At 36.6% G+C, this 19887-nt stretch overlaps 2 protein-coding genes across 3 annotated transcripts; one reads left to right on the top strand and one right to left on the bottom strand.

Moving 5' to 3' along the window:
• Positions 1-177: 177 nt before the first annotated feature.
• Positions 178-7982, bottom strand: LOC148722586 (large ribosomal subunit protein uL15-like). Of its 2 annotated transcripts, XM_088734979.1 has the most exons (5): positions 7843-7982; positions 6997-7078; positions 5528-5603; positions 725-899; positions 178-350 (listed from the first exon to the last, which is right to left on the bottom strand). In XM_088734979.1, exons 4-5 carry the CDS (start codon positions 869-871, stop codon positions 222-224), a joined length of 276 nt encoding a protein of 91 aa, XP_088591105.1. In that variant the 5' UTR covers positions 872-899; positions 5528-5603; positions 6997-7078; positions 7843-7982; the 3' UTR covers positions 178-221. The 2 variants fall into 2 exon arrangements, with proteins under 2 accessions (XP_088591105.1, XP_088591106.1); XM_088734980.1 differs by lacking the exons at positions 5528-5603; positions 6997-7078; positions 7843-7982 and adding exons at positions 3259-3306; positions 3504-3766.
• LOC148722587 (cleavage and polyadenylation specificity factor subunit 1-like) lies at positions 6898-18587 on the top strand. Its single transcript, XM_088734943.1, has 20 exons — positions 6898-7118; positions 7748-7927; positions 8169-8352; positions 8678-8750; positions 8835-8893; positions 9121-9273; positions 9924-10040; positions 10480-10570; positions 10755-10839; positions 11237-11378; positions 12096-12164; positions 12633-12716; positions 13114-13260; positions 13408-13440; positions 14023-14089; positions 15031-15078; positions 15159-15299; positions 15616-15745; positions 16896-17034; positions 17928-18587. The coding sequence occupies exons 1-20, from the start codon at positions 6913-6915 to the stop codon at positions 17973-17975; spliced, it is 2196 nt and encodes a 731-aa protein (XP_088591069.1). The 5' UTR covers positions 6898-6912; the 3' UTR covers positions 17976-18587.
• Positions 18588-19887: the final 1300 nt, after the last annotated feature.

The raw sequence follows: 19887 nt of genomic DNA on the forward strand, positions 1-19887 counted from the left end.
TCAGAACTGATTTATTTTTAGCTCCATCTGAAACTGAATTGCTTATGCTAATGAGGCAAATATTGTAAACAAGGATTCCCCTATTGCAAAAAGCTTTCAGTGAGAGGAATAAAGAAACAAAGAACAGCAAATTTAGCAGAGGTTCAATCTGAATTAACAACAACTGGAAACAGAAACTCCAATCAGAAAACTGTTATTATTTTGTACAGTTGCATAATTTTTTATGCCACAAGGACACAAGCACCTCCAACTTCCTTGATCTTTTCTTCAGCTCTGCGACTGAAAAACTTTGCTTTAACAATCACTGGTTGTTTGGGAAGAAGACCTTTGCCAAGAATCTTGTAGTAACCCTAACAGAATTCAAGAAAAAAACAAATTGTAGAAGAAAATAAATCTTTCATTTTTCTTCAAATCACAGTCCACTCGGTCATAATGCTGGAGGAGAAACACCAAGTGTGCATACAGAAAACATTGGTCCAGTTCACCAAATTTGGAAAAAAATTTTTTCTACAAATTGACTGAAAAATTTAAGTTGCAAGAATCCTTGAAAAATTCATGTACTGAATTGCCCGACATAAAATTAATTTCACCTCTTGCAGTGGCCTCATGTGCAGTACTTCTTGTCTGATATGTAAAGAATGTATAGGGGTGTAAGGAAGAATTATTAATCAACTCTTGAGAGTTGATGGGTTTGAATGAGAAAATGCTATCTCGTAGCACTTACAGCTCTGACAACATCAATGACTGGTGCTGGTCCATCAGTTTTGTCCTTATAATACTGTCTGGTTTGCTCACTAACAAGGGACCACAGTTTATCCAGGTTCACAGTTGGTTTGTGATATTTGTTCATTGTCTTGTGGAAGTAACGCATACCCACTTTACCAAAGTATCCTGGATGGCTGTAAAGTGAATAATTAAACCTGTTTAGTCCATGTCAAATAAACCATCCATTTCTCCATTTATGTGTAAGTTCAAAATTGTTGGATGCATATTGGAGGATATTTAAATGGATTCAAATATAGATTTAAGTTGCTTCCACACTTCTTAGACAAAGTTTTGACAAATGTTGAAAGTTTTGAAATAGGCCTCAACAAAAGCAAAATGTAAACACAGAGTAAAATGGTTATCAAGTAATGAAATAAAAATTATGGGAAAAAACAAGGCCTAGGTAAATATTTCTAATGTGCATTAGACAAGCTTCCTAAATTTTCACCACATTCAACATTGATAGCCATTGTGTTTCAAAACCCTAGACATTTTTTCAGGCCATGTTAATGCCAAACAAAGTTACCATAAAAAAAACAAAACAAAAACATGAGAAATTTCTCAAAGTAACAGGACTTTAAAAAAGTCAATTTTCAGTTAAAAGATTAATCTCAATTTTTCAATGTATGATCAAATTATTATAAAAAAAATAAAATAAAAAATAACGACATTTGGAAAGTATGACATTTAAATCTCATTTATTCTTTCACTACAGGTCATTCAAAAAGTAAAATTAAGTTTTCATTGGCCCAAAGGTGTCCCAGTCAGAGATACGTTGACTTCTAGGAACCCTTGCGAAAAGATCTAGGAATTTCCTAAGAATATTCGTAGGAAATTCCTAGGAATAAGGTGTGAAATTTCACAGTAAATTGGGACAAATAATTCAAAGAATTCCTAGAAATGTCCTAGGAAATTCCTTGGAGTGAAAAAAAAATTAAAATCCGGAAAAAAATCCTAGGAAATTCCTAGGAATTTCTTAGGATACACATTTCACTTTTTTCTCACCAAGATTAGGTCCTTCAGGAAATTCCAAGGAATTTCTCAGGAAAATAGGAATAATAGAATATAGACACTTTAACAACTGCCCCACAAAGTGGAGGTAGGGTGCCTGAGACATCCAGGCGACCCAACCATGAGCCCGCGCACAGAAGGAGAAAAACAGGGAAATACGCTGACTAAAATGCTGACAAAACTGAACAACACCCTATGGACCAAGAACACAGGGAATCCAGGTGCATGCCAGATCGATGGCCGCACCAGAAAGCACTTGTGTTCCACATTGTTAACTCCATTAAATTGCACTTAACTACACAAAACATAACACCATATGATAGGAATTGAATTTATTATATACAACTGAAATAAACATAATTATCAATACTTTTTGTTGTTACTATAGATTGTACATGAATATATAAAATTACTTGGAATACAAAACAAACAGTAAAAGATCAGTCAAAGGATTAATAAATTGACAACTTAGGATTCACATATGTCAATTATCAGAAATCATGCATGGCTAATGCGATTTGAAAAGTTTGGATCAAAATATACATTTTCGGCAAAATCATTATTTTCCAGTGGAGCATGTTTTCATTCAGGCTGATAAAATGCATGCACAAACATGTCAATGCTATTTTGGCATCTGAACTAATTAACTTGCAGATTGTTATTCTTATGTGATATCATTTTAATTGTTAATTAGTATAATTTCAGAGCTAAGCAAAGAGTTTCCAGCAATCTGATTGATTGAGCGGTTCCTTATTTAACAATTATTTGCTGAAGGCAAGGTGAATATCGTCCAATAATCCCAGAGACGAAGTCGAGGGGATTATTCGACAATATTCACCAAACCTGAGGCGAATAATTGTTTTAGTATAATTTAAGAGCTGAACAAGAGAGAAATTTCAAAAGTCATAACATTTTAGTAACATTTATATGCTATATAAACTGCTTCGCACGGTTTATTTAAAATGTTAAAATAAAATGTTAATAAATGTTTAAAATGTTGACTTTTGAAATTTCTCTGTTGTTCAGCTCTGAAATTACACTAAAAGAATTATTCGCCTCAGATTCGGTGAATATTGTTGAATAATCCCCTTGACTTCGTCTCAGGGATTATTCGACGATATTCACCTTGCCCTCGGCGAATAATTGTTAAATATGAACAGTGTCTTCTGATATAACCTTGCAACGCTGGTGTCTCTCATGCTTTCCATATCTTCCGACACAGTTCCTATATATTTTGCGGAGGTTTTATATTGGATCTTTGTCATATAAATAAACCACTAGTGATGTGAATTTTCACGAAGGATTTAGGCATACAAAAAGACTCTGGGTTAATAAAAGCTTTAAAGTGTACTCTAAAGCAGAAAAGCTTTTTTCTAGGGCGATGAAAAAGGATTGGTCCGCTGTAACGTCGTCACCCCGCAAAATGGCGCTTCGCTTTGTCACATGAGCAAAAGTTATGAAAAACCTTTAACTCAAAATTACCTGGAACAGGCAAACTAAGTTCTTGCTTTGTAGCTTCACCTTTAGTACCTTTAAAATGACACAAATAAGAAGCATTTATTACCATTATTTTCAGTTTAAACGAATGAAACTTAGAATAGCTACTTTTAAAGCTAAGCTTAAAATTCTTACATTATCAGTATGTATTCATATGTTCTGCAATTAATCGATAGAGGCAGAAATGATAGACATGACAACGATTAACCAAATAAAAGTGTAATACTTACTATGAACAGAAATGACTTTCGCCTTGAAAATCTGAGTGCCCTCTTTTACCTCTTATGGCGACATCCACGACATGTCCTATTCGTGTTGCGATTTCTTTTCCATAACGTATTGTCTCTGTCTTTTAAGATGCTTTATGCTATGACATTCTTCGATCCATTCGAGAAGAACCCACATAATGCTGGGAACGCTTCAAAACGTTTAGATCAGAGAAGACAACAGCAAGACTCAACTGTAACGCACAAAACTTTCGAGTACAGGTGGTTGTAGAGCGGAATAGAACGTTGAAATGAGCGGCAAACCTGGAAACTTCAGCTTATTGGATTATATTTGGTCATGTGTCGGTCATGTGAAGATTTTGCTCACGAAAGACTGGGACTAGTAATCATGTGATCCATTCAGCGCCATGGTCGCCATCTTGTGAACGGTGATCGAAGTAGCGATAAATGACTTTTAAAGTTAGTGTTAACGCCTGCTAGTATGAACCATGGATGAGAATGAACATCAAATTTACAAAGTAGTTGAACTTAAAGGCCAAGAGAAGTAGGAATGTACGGCTTGTAAACGTGTTCTCTCACGCCAACAGACAAAGGAAACTCACATGCGCTCACATGTGCTCTGTTGGACCGGGTAAGAAAATGTAATGTAGTGCGTAAGCTTATATGGCGCATTTTACAATCTCTCAATGCACTTCAAGCTTACATTTTTGTCAATGATGCTTGTATGTTTCAAAACCAGTACGGAAAAACTATAGAATTGATAAGCAATTCTTTTATAAAAATGGCAATTAAGCTTATGAAATTAGTTTCAAAATCCTCTCTTCCTCAAGTGTTCCTTCTGAACCTACACCTATTCTTTTATTCCTCTTGCACTTTTCGAAAAGAAGCATCGCATTAATATTTCTTATTCTCAATGTTTTAGGTCTGACCTGAAAGCAAAGAGTGTCACTGAAATTTTGGAGAAGATTATGCTTCTAAATGGCAATTTCAGAAATCATGCTATAATAAGATTTCCAAACTTTAATGGTGTCTGTGGTTAGATATAAGAAAATATAACTTTTTAAGTCTCAATATGCCAGATTTGAAATTTCCCATCGCTTCAAATAAGACTTCCTTGTCATAATATCTAAGTAAAGATATGTTCTCAAGCTTTTTGTATGAAATATTCGAATCTGGCAAATAAATTGATACTTGATACTATCTATATCGAACTTAAGTTTACTGTAAATGGAAAGTATTTAGAATTCACCATATAATTGGAATAAATCGGGAGACAGTGCAGAACTATGTTGGGTGAATATTACACATTGTGATAAACCATTTTTCAGGGAAGCCTCAGGTTGATGTAACTTTGTATTTCAGTGTGGCCAGAGTCACTGTCCTTCCAGTATAGCACTTTTTATTATCTGACTGGAGCACCAAACACATGGACTGAAAATCCCACTTAAATTGGATTTGATTTAGTTTTCTGCTTGTATTCTTTACTGCAGTAAATTTTTTCTTTCAATTTATTGTGATATGCAATTGAAGGCTAAAAAATTAATGTTTCATTGGAAATTGTACAAGGTTCAAGAATATCTGCTGTAAAATGAATGAGTTATAAATTATAACACAAAATAAAAAAAAGTTGTGATATATTGCAAGTAGTGACTTTTTTAAACATCTAAAATGGCACTTTTCTTTCAAAAACTAAACTCATAAGTATAATTCTTAAAAATTAAGATGGTTTTATTTTAAAAAATAATTTTTCCTAGTAAATTCCTAAGAATTTCCCAAGGATCAAGAATCTATTTTTTTATGTAAATTCTACCTGTAATCATTCCTAGGAATTTCCTAGGAAATTCTTAGGAACCTAGTAATGTTTGTTCACACCTCTAGAGAGCTTAAATGTTTTTAGAAAAATTCCACTGACTCCTAAGAAATTCCTAGGAAATTCCTAGGAATCCTAGAAAGCTAGGAAACCATTTTGCAAGGGGAATCTGGTTAAAAATCAAGCAGTGCAAGCTGCCATTAAGAAATTAACTCACTATTTATCAAAATTTATCCTATGATGATGCTGTCCTCCTGCATTTCCACGGCCACCAGGATGCTTCCTGTGCTTTCCTAAAAAACAAACCACAAGCAAATTGTCTAAGGTGTCATATGTAAAATTAGGATTATAAACAGTAACAAACACATAGTAGTTATCATAACTACCTTACAGTAAGTTTCCCCAGAATAAGAACTCTTTTTGTGCTCTTGTTATGAACATAAGATAAGATAAGTTTATTTCTCACATTTTCCCAGAAAATCTGAATTACAATGTGGTTACAATTATTTAACAAATATATAAAATTACATGCGTGGATAGGGACTGGGCTACAATGGGTTTAGAAATACAAGATAATTAAATAATTAAGAATGAACACTTAACTATGTGGGTATGCAAATATATATAAAAAAAAAGACTATTATTTGTTGAAGGCTAAAATAGTCCTTGGGAATAAGCTGCGGCGCAGTCTTTCAGTCCTGCATTTAGTCACCGAAAAATTGCTAGCGTTCCTGAATTGATGCTGATGCACATATTGTGTTGAAAACCTCCAAGTTTCCTAAAGGTAATTTCTTTCTATTCAATTTTATTTTCAAACAAATGTTTCAAAGTAGTCACTATTAACTAGTTTTTTGAGTGGTTATAACATGATGGAGTGCCCAAGGATTAACCCATTTTGGTTGCCATGGCATTTAAAAAAGATTTGGGAGTTAAAACTCCACTGAAATTCGCTAGTGGTGAAGGGTGTTTGGCAGTCATGTAACAAGTTGCTGTGTTTTTGTTATACTGTGTGTTTCTTGTGAAATGCTCAATTGAGATAAACATGCATACTAGATACTAGGAAGTAGTACACAACTTGTCCTTTTTTATGCCCTCTTTTCCTTTTTGTTCTGTTTTGTTGGCAGCTAAAATCGTATTCATGGCAACCAATTTATGATTTGAGTTAGTCAAATTGTCTGATATAAAGTGGAAGATTGAGCCCATTGATTGCCTGTGCTATGCAGAACCTGTTGGAAATGGTTTTTGTAGGTCACCCAAAGTATGAAATGCTTTCTTTGAGCCTGTTACAAGGCCATAAAGCTCCTCTGAAGATCTTCTCATGAAATGCTATTGGAATCAAAGATATCCTTTTCTTGAATCTAGTGATTTGAGAAATATCTGTATTTGTGCCTTTGATGCAGGGATATCAAACCCTGTTTGTCTACCTTAAGTTTTTTTTTTTTAAATTATTTACTTATGATGTTTGTTTGCATGCTTCTTGAGAGAGAAAAGGTAATTCTTGACAGTGACCTATTCTTAAGAGACTGCAAATGTTTTGTGTACATTAATCCTTCTGTTTTTCCTGTGTGGAAGCCCAAGCTTACAAACTTAAATCTTTTTTTTATGTCCCTAAGCCATTTATTTATTTTGATAATAAATTGTATTCTAGATGTAAGATGCATTAAAACATATGAATTGTTCTCTCACATTGTCTTCCATGTAATCTTCAGCGTGGATGTGGTAGATGAGGATGAACTATTCTACGGAGAATCATCACTGCCATTTACATCTGATGAAGAAGCACAAGAACAGAAGAATATAAATGAAAGGTCAGTTACTGACTCTACCATTAAAACTCTTGTTTTCCATTCATTTTGCTGTAGGAAGGCTCAGTATTTTTTTAATGTAAGGAGAGTATATTTTTTGTCAAATTCCAAACCTTTTTGAGTTCAGAAGCATTCTTAATTGCTTCAATTATTATTTTTCTCATAAACTGCTGGTAATGCCTAAAATTTGTGTGAAAGGTAATTTTTTTGTTTGTAGCACTATGTGTTTGAAATGTAGTTTTGAAGCATTTAATTCAGTTTGGTGAATACAAATTACTACTTGGTTAGCATCATGTTATCTTGGGGTTTTTAAAAGGGGTATATGCTTAGTTACAATACAAAGGTTTTTTCATCACAGTGGTAAACCTTATCCATGTATAAGACCTTTTCTGCATTGCAAGACATTTTTCCAGCATTTTTTGTACCACATTGCCACAGTTACTGTGCTGGTTTGAATTTACTTTGCAATCTTTTTTATTGGAACTGGTTCTTATCGTCCTCTGTTATCTCGTGTCATGGACAATTTAGAATGTTTAAAACTTTACTTGTTTGTTCTGCACATTAGTCTTTCTATTCTATTGGCTCATGTGAAAAAGAATATTGTTTAATTTAGTCCTTGTGTGTCTTTTTAGTGTTTTCACTGGGGAATCAAATGCTGAAACAGTGAATCCAACATGGTGGTGTGTTGTTTGTCGTGACAGTGGTGTCATGGAGATTTACACTTTACCTGAATTCAAGTTGGTTTTCTTGGTAAAAAATTTCAATATGGCTCCAAGAGTGCTTGTGGACAATGGGTCAGCTTCTGGTGTAAGGTAATAAACCGTTTGTGCCTGTGAGTCATCTGCACTATTGAGATCAAAGAATGGAAATTTGCATGGTTTGGTTTGACTGAGGAACTGAATATTGGCTTGCAGCTGGTTTTTAGTGCACCTTTTCATACTCTTAGGACCATACTCCCCGCAAGGGTACCAGGAAGTTAATTGGAATGAGAACAATATTTCTAAGACTTTGTTGTTTCTAATCTTCAATTTTATATAATTTTATCTTTGGCAGTATCACAGGTGGTGTCGGTCAGGAGGATTCTTCACCTGTCAGGGAAATCTTACTTACAGGCTTAGGGCACAAGAACAGCAGACCTATGCTTATTGCACTTGTGGAACAGGAACTTTTGGTGTATGAAGCCTTCACTTTCACTGAAGCTTCTTTAGAAGGTCACCTTAACTTAAGATTTAAGAAGGTTTGTTTCAGTTTCTTTTGTCTTAAAATATCTCAAATGTTATAGATAAACTTAGCTTCAAGCAATGTTCTAATTCGGTTAAGTATTTTGAAAGTAACATACTTGGTTTGTGATGTAGCTAGTTATAAAATCGATGGAATGTATATATAATTATTTTCTATAATATGCAAAAGCAGTAAACAAAGTCATTTCAAATCTCATTTTACTTATGAGTAGGATCATGTATTGATACTTAGCTGCACATTTGAGATGGCATTGGTTGTAATTAAATGTTGACTGAAGAGGAATTACTTAAAACTTGAAAATCAACTCTCTTTTTCGTCAGGTCCAACACAATCTGCTCCTGCGTGACAAGAAATCAAAGCAGCAAAAAGTAAAGCAGGTTGATGGTAGTCAAGGTAAATCTTTCATAATACACTTCAATTACAGAGCATTTTGGGCGCTTAGTGGATTAACTTTTACCCTCATGATCTTTGTTGCAGGAACAAAACCTAAGGTTTCCAGTCTTCGTGTATTCAATGATGTTTTATCTTATTCTGGAGTAAGTAATTTCTTCATCAAGCTCATACTTGATTAGTCATTAACAACGTTGAATAAGTTTTACATCCCTGAAAATGCCTTGATGCTCAATAATATGATGTTGGATGCATGAAGTAAGTTATATGAATAACATTTACTGGGTTAGAAAACGTCATTCGAAAATCATTCATGTATATTATATGTATATTATATTATATTATATATTATATGTATATTATATGTTTACAGGTGTTTTTGTGTGGTTCGTACCCCTACTGGCTGTTTGTAACTAGTAGAGGTGCACTGCGGGCTCATCCAATGAACATTGATGGTGCTGTCACTTGTTTTGCCCCTTTCCATAATGTCAACTGTCCAAAAGGTTTTCTTTATTTTAACAAGAAGGTACATACATGACGATTTATTGTCAAGTTGCTTCTTATCTTTGTTTGTTTTATGTAGGCACCAAGCAGAACTATTACTAAATTTTGAAGTGTCATGGAAAGTAATCTTTTAAGGAAGATTACCCTAATTGAATAGGGGTGCAAGGTACAAGGTGTGGCAAACATTGCGCATACTTGTCGCCAACTCTGGCTCCTAAGCCCCAGCTGGGACATTTGAGTTGTGTTCTAGGACCAGAAGCTTGGACACTTGACCTTGGAGAGTCACATCTCTCAGGCTCTGATGGCTAACAAGATCCCCTAAGGAAACTGTACAACCAGGCATTCACTTTTCAAAACTGATGTGGTAGAGTGCTCAGAATGCAAAACAAGGTCCTCTTACAAGTGTAAGTTATTTAAAACCTTTATAGACGAACACTGAAAGATATTACCTTTCTTGATAAGAACTAGCTTTTTTTCAAACAGGTGCAAAAGGGGGTTTCCAACTTAATTTTCCCCAATGGAATAGTAAGAGATGTGGCTCTATGGGGGGTTTTCAGTCACTTTTGTAGCACCTATAAGCTTAGTTATACTTTTTGTTTATGGCACTTACAGAACTTTTATTTTGAATTTTACCCATGTTGAATTTGTGTTTTAATATGTGTCCTTATCCAGGGGGAGTTAAGAATCTCAGTTCTCCCAACCCATCTGAGTTACGATGCCCCGTGGCCTGTAAGAAAGGTTCCTCTGAGATGCACTCCTCATTTTGTGACTTACAACAGAGAAAGCAAGGTACTGCAAGTAACTTTTTAAAGATTACCACCAATGTCGGTTTGTTAATTAGGTGTCGTTTGCTTGTTTCTTGCATTGTTAGAGTAGCGTGAAACTTCTCACATTTTCGCTGAAACAGCGAATCACGACTGAAAGACCATTAATGTGAGCTTGACGTTCGAAGACTTTAAATGTGATACACTGCCCAGAGTTCAAAGTTCGAAAAAAGAGACAACGATTCCACCGATTACTATTAACACCTCTTTCATAAGCAAAATACAGGACGACCATTACATCCAAAATATCAAATTTGATGTCACTTTATGTAACCAAAGGTTGTTAATTTTCGTTTTCAATGATTTCTCATAACTGATGCTCTTCACTTTATGGTGGGGTAGGGAGGCTTGGCGAAAAAGACACTCTTAATTCTATCTTGATTGTGTCGTTGTTGCTGTGTTAGACATATGCAGTTGTCACAAGTTTGTCAGAACAAACTAAGAGAGTGGTCAAGTTGAACACCGAGGATCATGAAGCTGAAGATATCGATAGAGGTAATTAGCAAGAACTATAGTTACCTTGGCAGGCCTTAAGATTTTATTTTGTCATTTGAGGTCCCCTTACAGTAATCATACTTTAGAATATTACACCATGATACTGTTATTATACTTCTCAAGAAAAAACTTCAGTAATAGGACCCATCTAATTACAAATCTAATATTTCCCATTTCATTGTAGATTCGAGATATGTATATCCAATTATTGACCGATTCAGCTTGCAGCTTATCTCACCAGTTAGTTGGGAGATCATACCAAGCACACGGTTAGTGTGAAATGAAGATCTGTTTCCATTGTCAGTCTTTTCGTTCGTTTCTTAGTTTGTTCTTTGCATAAATTATTGGATAAGTTGAATATCTTATTTCATCTAATGTTAATTAACAGGCCTTAAACCTACTGTCTTGATTTACTTCAGTGCAAAAAAAATTTTCTCATCAAAGTTCGAGTTCTGGTCATATGTTGGATTGTTGACACTATGGCCCGGCCAATTTGCCGAAAAAAAAAAGGTGGGATATTCAACCATGTTAAAAAATTCATGTTGATTGTACGCAAAAACAGTCGGCAACCAATGAATATGATAATATCTTGACACAGAGGATAAAATCATTTCTCTTTTGTATAGTCATCCTCTTTCGTATTCACTTCGATTGTCCTTGTTTCAGAATTGAGATGGAGGACTGTGAACATGTTACCACCTGCAAGAATCTTATGCTTTCGAGTCAGGAGACTCATACTGGTCACAAGGGTTTTATTTGTGTCGGCACAACTCATGTGTACGGTGAAGATATCACCTGCAGGGGACGGGTAAGGTGAACATGATAGATATCACCTGCAGGGGACGGGTAGGTGAACATGGTAGATATCACCTGCAGGGGACGGGTAGGTGAACATGATAGATATCACCTGCAGGAGACGGGTAGGTGAACATGATAGATATCACCTGCAGGGGACAGGTAGGTGAACATGATAGATATCACCTGCAGGGGACGGGTAGGTGAACATGTTAGATATCACCTGCACGGGACGGGTAAGGTGAACATGATAGCGTTGACCTATTGCAAAGGAAAACTTTTAAAAAATTGAATAGGAATAAATTAGCAGATCAAATTACCCTTTAGAATGGCGTCCGAGCAATTTTTTTAAAGAATTTTCAGTCAAGAATTATCTCAAACTTCTCGTGAATGTTGGGTGTCGTCTAAGAATAGGCCAGTGACTTACAAAACTGTGTTTGCTTTCTAGTTGACTAATCTGAGGTTGAGCAAAGCTTCTTCTTGACACTCATTTAACATTTTGTGGTGAGAATTCTTCCCGTTTTTCCAAGTTCGTCAGGACAATTACAATTTCTTTTTACAGTCTCCTTGACAAGAGCGGTGTGAATACTTATTACCGGTATTTAAGAATTAAAATTCCTGTCTTATTTTGTCAGAAGGAGGCGATGATGATGTCATGACTTGAACAAGGATCAACCTCCTTCAAATTTGGTTAATGTTTCAATGACAATTTCTACTTTTCTACAAACAGATTTTGATCTTTGATATCATTGAAGTTGTTCCTGAGCCGGGCCAGCCGCTGACCAAAAATAAGGTCAAGGTAACATGTAACAGCAAGGATTTATGTTGACGTTCATTGCATAGTTCTACAAGTGATAAATAACTTACAAGCATGTGGTTTTTTTTAATTCTTCTTGTATTTCAATTGCAACTTTGTATCAATTTTTAATTTAGTTTTTAATTTCTAGGTATCTTTCATTTTACTGCATACAGTCTGCTTTACTACCTCTAATCTAAATTAGGACCTTTCTGAAAACCACAGTGATGAGATGAAAGTTTCCAAATAAAAAATGATGATGGGTTACGGAGAAGAAAACAATCCTTTTTCCTCGTTACAAAAAGAAACTAGGGCTTTTTGTAAACTGAGTGTGACCTGCAGTGAAGCAGTCAATGAGTAGGTGGAGATGCTGCTGGTCATTCTAATCGAGGCGCAATAAGAACCATTTTAATTTCCTGTGCTCATGGTGATCTGCTCCGAATTTATTTCGTTTTGTTTTTTTGGTTTTAGATGTTGTACGGCAAGGAACAGAAAGGCCCAGTGAGTGCTCTGACTCAAGTCAATGGTTACCTTGTTAGTGCTATAGGACAGAAGGTATGTTGGCCTTGACTTTTCTACTGTTTATTAAGCGAGATCCAGCGCGGCGAACATATTCCGTCGCTATATTGAACGGGTAAAAGATCTGGGACGAGTGACAAAGCGAGGGGGGGGAGGGGAGGAAGGGGGGAAAAGCCAGAAACACTCTTCCCCTCGCCTTGTCACTCGCCCCAGGTCTTCCGCCCGTCCAATAGGGCGACCGAAAATATTCGCCGCGCTGAATCTCGCGCATACCAACTACCGCCTGCTAAAATGGCATGTCATATTCATTTGTAACGTAGAGCTCCAAACAGAAATTTCTACAAGTTCTGTAACATCTCTAAAAGTTACAATATTTAGGATTCTGAAGAGATGTCATGCTAAAATTTCTTTTTTGTTTGTTTAAAATACACAGATTTACATCTGGAACTTCAAAGATAGCAATGATTTGGTGGGAATGGCATTTATTGACACACAAATGTACATTCATTCGTTAATGTCCATCAAGACTCTGATTATTGCAGCTGATTTATGCAAGAGCATCACTCTCCTTCGATTACAGGTAAAGTCAAAGTTTCATTTCACCAGGTATAAAATGTGTGAAGCCGGGCTATCCTTAATTTTTCTTAAGCGTTAGTTTTCATGGAAACCCTGCAATAGAATTCTCAGGTGTGTAATTGAATATTACTTTTGTTTGTTCGATATTTAGGAGGAAACAAAGACTCTGGCATTTGTCAGTAAGGTCAGTAACCTTTTTTTGTAAAAAATCATATTTAGGAAAATGGTTGGGTAATAGCCTCATTCGTTTGTTAATTGTTATGGACCTCAATCATCGGTTCATAAAAAAAAAAAAAAAAGAAAAAAGGAACTCAGCCATCTTGACCTCGGCCTTGATCAATAGCGTATAAGTATTACCGTCTCACTTTTCTCAATTATAGCGAAGATTAGCCGTCCGTGATTTTGAAAGAATACAATACCATTCCCAATGACCTTGGTCTCCTCTCGCAGCCGTTCTTTGTCTCGGGGCCCTGTGTCTCCTTGTGGGGAGGGAGATACAGGGATCCCCAGACAAAGAACGGCTGCGAGAGGAGACTACAATCACCTCTGCTCTGGGAGAAAGTACGCTATTATCTGTTCTTCGAAGCTCACATGTTTATTTTTTTCGGATTGCCTCTTGGAACCTATCAAGACTGCAGACAAATATCCTCGGATACATTCTTCAAAAATGGAGTCTTTTTACTAACGCAGGCAGGCCGCTTCACCGTATCAAGAAGGTCCAAATGGTGACTTCAATTAATCCCGAAGTATTTACTTTTGTGTTCAGGATCCAAAACCATTAGAGGTGTATTCGGCCGATTTTGTTATTGATGGTCCACAACTGGGATTTCTCGGTAATGTATCTCCTTTTTTCTGTCTGTCTCTCTTTTTTTCCCATGTACAACATTACGAAGAACATTACTAAGGATGTTTGTGAACGTAAACTCTTCAGAGGACAATTGTTAAATCACTTGCACTAAACAAGTTTTCCTTGATAAGTTTCGTTCGTCAAAGACTCCCCTATCAGTTCATGGCCTAGGGGACTGATCGAAAAAAAAAAAACGTAGTCTTATCATAGGGTAGGGTATTGTTGTGATGAATCAGAGCTTTTCATGGTTCGTATTTGGTAGGGATTTTGCCAGAAGGACCGTTTCTACAGAAGCAGCGAATATTTGCGTCTATTTTGTTTTAGAGGGCCGGAATACTCAAAATTTGCCACTAAAACTTTAAAACGAAACCTGTAAATACTCTCATTCTTCACAAAAAGCTACCCCCCAAAAACAGAAATTTCAAAAACCAACACTGACTACGAAGACGGAATTTCATCAAGTTAAATTTATTATCATGATCTGATCACCTCTGATGAAGAAACTGGAAAAGACAAAACTGGAAGGCCATGTATGAAATAAACTTAGTTTTTCAGAATTGAAAAGATGGCTGCCCATGTGAACACTCTTCTCTGCTCTATGAAAGCTAATGATTTGATTTGCATTTTACCTGTTGCCGATTATTTTTGTTTTCTTTTGAATACGTGCTAACTAATCCACGAGAATTTTTTTTTGTGGATAAGTGTTAATACTTTAGTGAAATATTATTTCAAATACATCAGTGTGATCGTTCAAGGAGCGTAATTCAAATTCAACGCGGTTTCTTTGAATTCAGTTTTCTGCAATGTCGCGGCGGCTTCTTCCATTACGTAGGAAGTCGGACGAATTCAAGTGACAGTCAATGACTGTTGTGTTATTTCTTGGTTTTTGTGTCTTTGTCAAGCTAACGATCGTTATTTCATTTACAGTATCAGATGGTGATCAAAACTTGCTTCTACTCACTTATCAACCAGAAGGTAAGAGAATATTTTATGTTTTATGCTTCCGAGTAAACTTCTCTGAAATATCACGGGCTGTGCCGTCTCTTATTTTTTAGCTGTTGAAAGCTTTGGTGGTCAGCGGCTTCTTCAGCGAGGAGATATCAACCTAGGAAGCCATGTTACTTCATTCTTCAGGATCCGTGCAAGAACAACAGGAAAAGTTGGCGGTAAAGACTTCAGACAGCTGACTTGTTTCGGTGAGTTTACGTTCCAATTCTACTCGGCTGCGCTGATTTGCCGTTTCAAAGCAAGATTCGCGCTAAACCAGATTTAACTAGCACGCCAGTGTAGAGTTTCTTATGCGGCTCGTCAGGTTTTAGAGTTAAAGGGATATTGAGATCCGCGACCCAGAACACTGAGTACCGGAGGAAATGTTGTTGTTTTTCTTGAAAAGATGCTTACGCAGACATTGTCTTGTTAGCATTACCTTATTAACTAACAAAAACGCTTTACAAGCAATGAATTTACAAAAATGACTATTCACTATGATGATTCATGATTGCTGTTCATCAGGCACACTGGATGGCGGGCTCGGCCTGTTGCTACCTATGACCGAGAAAACTTACAGACGACTGCACATGCTGCAAACTAAACTTGTCGAATGCATTCCACACGTAGCTGGTCTTAATCCAAAGGCTTTCAGGTCGGTTGACATTTTAACTCTTGTAGTTTTGGTGTTATACCATGGTATCCAAAAAGACAACAAACACAGGAATACCTTAGTATTCCTGTCTTTGTTGCGTTGTTTAAGGCCTGCGATCGTGCACCTGAATGCTCTTGAAGTCAGTTCAAGAAGAGTTAATACTTCTTGATTTACAACAGTTATTCCTGGAAGGCTTTCCTGAAGAAAAATGATTCAAGCAGTGTCAATCTTCTGTTTTAGATAAACTGAGGCACACCTTACAATGCTAGTTACACGTAACAACCACAGTGTTACATTGTCAAGGTTGTAGCTGTTACACAGCTGTTTCTCCACGCCTTTACTTCATTACTCCGTAATAATCTCGCAAATCTTTTCAAACTGTACACCGTGCCGTGAAAGACAGTTATTTGTGTGCCGTTGGACGAGTGTACCTACTTACCTCTGAGGACTGATGGATATTAGGGCTGAGTATAACTTCAGATTAAAAGAGTATGGATAAGTTGCACCACTCCTTCCTCGCTCAGATCGAAGTGTAGTTTGGAAGAAATCAAAATGGCTGCCTGCAGTCGGTTGCATGCAACGATTTAAAACTTCTTCCTCCATACGAAAAGCTTGTATAATCTTAGGCAGCCTTTTGCGTGTTCTCAGACACAATTTTTAGCGGGCGTGGTCTGTGGCCGACAATATTTTGAGATGATTTTTTTTTTTTTGGGATATTTCACTGTATTTTTGCTTCAGTTTGATTAGATTGTTCATGACATCCTTTTAAAAAGTGTAAATCCAGTGTCAGCACAAATTAATTTGAATTATTAAACATGCCTTGCGACGGCCTATGTTTTACTTGGAGGAGACCTCAACGTTCGATCTCTAAATTATGCTTTAAAGAAAATCTGTTTCTCTGTCAGTATATAAGATTATCGAGTGTAGTCAATTTGTCGCCCTGACATTGCTCTCCTTGGCCCCGACTACGTTAGAAATACTCGACATTCCCGTATTGAGTTTTATTCATAGATCATTTCTCAATTTATTATCACATACAATGCCACAATGGTTGAATTTAATAATAATCATTGTCAGTTTTTTGACAGTGACGCAGTTCAGTGGCGTAGTCCAAGCGTATTTGATAAGCCTTTTCATGGTTCTTGTTTAGACTTCTTCGAGGTTGGAAACGAAGCCTGAACAATCCTCATAGAAACATTTTGGATGGAGAGTTACTCAACAAGTTTCGGCAGCTTGGCACTTTTGAAAAACTTGAAGTTGCAAAGAAAATTGGCACCACGCCAGCCCAGGTACGTTAAGCATCAGCTTTAAAATCGAGATTGAAACAAAGATAACACACGCACATACGTGAGCTTTGATGAGAAACAAACAATCACCTGAAAAAAAAAGTTTTACTTAAAAAGTCGTCACCGTCGTAGAAATTCAAGCCTTTACGACGTTCACAAAGTAAAGGTTGGCTTGTTCATTGTGGCCATTTTTTTGTTCCGCCCACCGTATTTTTCTACCGCGTTTTCCAGTGTAATACTGCCGCGTAGTGTACGCGTTCTGTAGCCCGAATGTGGTGAAATAGTGTAATGATTCCAGGTATTCCAAAATTGTTATTGAGGTGTTTGCGGAAATAACTTTATGGAAAATGTGCGCGGACATCATCTTCCTTGCTGAATAGCTTAAGTATCGTTCGAGGCTAGCCACTAAACTCAAATTGAAGCTGGCTTGAACTCACAGGCATTTTTACTACGAACGGAGATTATGTACTGGCTTACGTATTCACCGACCTCGACAGCTGGAATCTGGTATCTCTCGTTTTTTGAGTGGTATGTTTTTTACTTGTTTTAAAGTAAAGTTTTCAACTTAGCAAAAAAAAGGAAATGTTTCTCGCTCCGATTTTGAATGCGTCTGATTTTTCGGCATATGTGTGTGCAACAGCGGTGGGATGATGTTCCCTCTAGTTAGTTCCTACATCACAGGGGATATGTCTTCGTTCGCGTTGATAATTGAACGAACGATTCTTTTTTCACAGTGAAATTTTATCCTTCCTACTCCTATTGGTTACTTTGGTACTTAGTATGGGATAATTCTCGGTACCTATGAAATAGATGGTCACTTGGCACGTTTACACAAATCGCACAGGAGCGCAAAGATTTGACGCTCTCAGTGTAACACTTCCTTTTGTGACTTCCAGATTCTTGATGACTTGATGGACGTTGAAAGATCGTTTTCACATTTCTGAGGGCAACGCCTGACAAGTACTGAAATGCTACTGAAAGATCATGGTTACATCAGGGACGTAACTGTTCCTGTACGGAGAAGTGTACCGGGATGACAATGTGTTGCTATATTGTTGTTGTTGTTGTTGGTTTTTTTTTTATTAGACCTCGAAGAAGCTCTAGAACTTTACTTATTAGGGGTGACAGAATTTAAAATGGAACATTGTCATCTAGATTGCCATTCTCTTACACTCCTGTCACGCGCCCTGAGTTTGTTAAATGTCGAAATAGAAATACGTTTTTTATGTTTCCAGACCTGCCACCTAAATAGAATGGTCCACTAGTTTCGTCACTGATGCGAATTAATGCAAGAAACCATATTTGTTTCAAATGGTTCTGCTAGCAACATTTCGTAAAAACCTGTCAATATTGGTTTCAAATTCTGTGATGTGCACTTGTATCTTGTTTAATCGAAGTTGTAAAAAGCATTCCCGTCAAGTATCCTTTTGTCATTGATTTGATCGTGACGTTGGATAACTCGCCAGTTTCGAGGTACACAATAATTAACATGCCTTATTGTCATTAAATCACTCAAAAAATCTAATAGGACTTTCAATAAAGGCGTCAGTAACCGGTGGAGTAGAAACACAACCTCTATTCCTAGCAAAGTGATTTAGAACTCGAATATGGTTAGCCCATGTCATCTGGGTTTCCAAGTAAGTCTCGAAGACCTGCTGCAAGACTATATGTTGAATCACGAAATAATATTTCAGGAGCATTCTGGTAGAAACCCTAAGGGGCCTGTCAGAGACCCATCAATCATTCATCGGTCAACGGATGACCTGCGAGTCAATTACTGATTGACGTAATTTCCTTGAGACTAGAATAAGCAGTCTAACATCTATTCTGGTCACGTTCTGTCAGAGTTGCTCAAAGTATAGAATGAAAGAACACCCTTACAAATAAAATTTATACTTGCTGTTGAGGTTACGGTGAAAATTAATGTAGAAATTGCGGATAAAATAATCAAGAAATGAAACATGCCTGTGAACTTTCGATTAATGGTCTTGAAGGAAAACTTGCCGCGTTTTGAGATTTCTGAAGGGGTGACTAAAGTAGTCCATACAAGTCTCGAAGTTTTTTTCGGTCTCACTTCGTGGGCTCAAATGATTTAGTTGGTTTTCCGCTTAAAAAGATTGTTGGAATTTTATGCCACAAAAAACGTAAAAAAGCCTTTAAAATGTTTTTGCGAGTTGATTAATTGGTTGCGCGTGACAAAACAATTTTTTTGTGGCGTGCATGCCAACAAACAAAACCATCACGATAAAAACAATTATCCAAAGATAGCCAGCGTACACAAACTTGAACTGAAGACTGTTTGCCCGTTCTACGTTAGTTTTTAAGGTCAAAGGACCCGAGATATTTTTTTGGGGAAAAGTTCCTCACATTTATTTAAAAGAACAAGCAAGAGAATTATCAGTATACCGCTTCGTTTACAAATGAACTCATGTCCGATGACCTGACAACATGAGCACAATAGGTTTCTTTGTGCAAGTTGTTATCGGCCAGTGAGTTAAATCTGTCGAATTTTTTTTACATATGGAGCGCAATAGCCTGTTTGATCGGCTACCCGAGCCCATCTTGCCGCGGCTTGGAATCGCCCGCCCTTATCACGCGCAAAGAAAAGATTGAACTCGTAAAACAGAAAAGAACAAAGAAGGCATCAAATGACTTTCATTGGTTCATTGCGCTACAATCTTCCGACTTTCAAAATAAACGAATCATTCTTGATTCTTACTTTATCGAAAATGTTTTTGCTATACAATAAATGTTATTGACCAAGCCTGTTCGGTCGAATTGCTGGATATTAGCCTCTATCTTTATTGCGTTTTTATGGGCCTCGACAGTGACTCGTCTTGGTCCATTAAAAACGCG

The sequence above is a fragment of the Stylophora pistillata genome, chromosome 10 (genome assembly GCF_964205215.1).
Source record: "Stylophora pistillata chromosome 10, jaStyPist1.2, whole genome shotgun sequence".
Lineage (NCBI taxonomy): Eukaryota > Metazoa > Cnidaria > Anthozoa > Scleractinia > Pocilloporidae > Stylophora > Stylophora pistillata.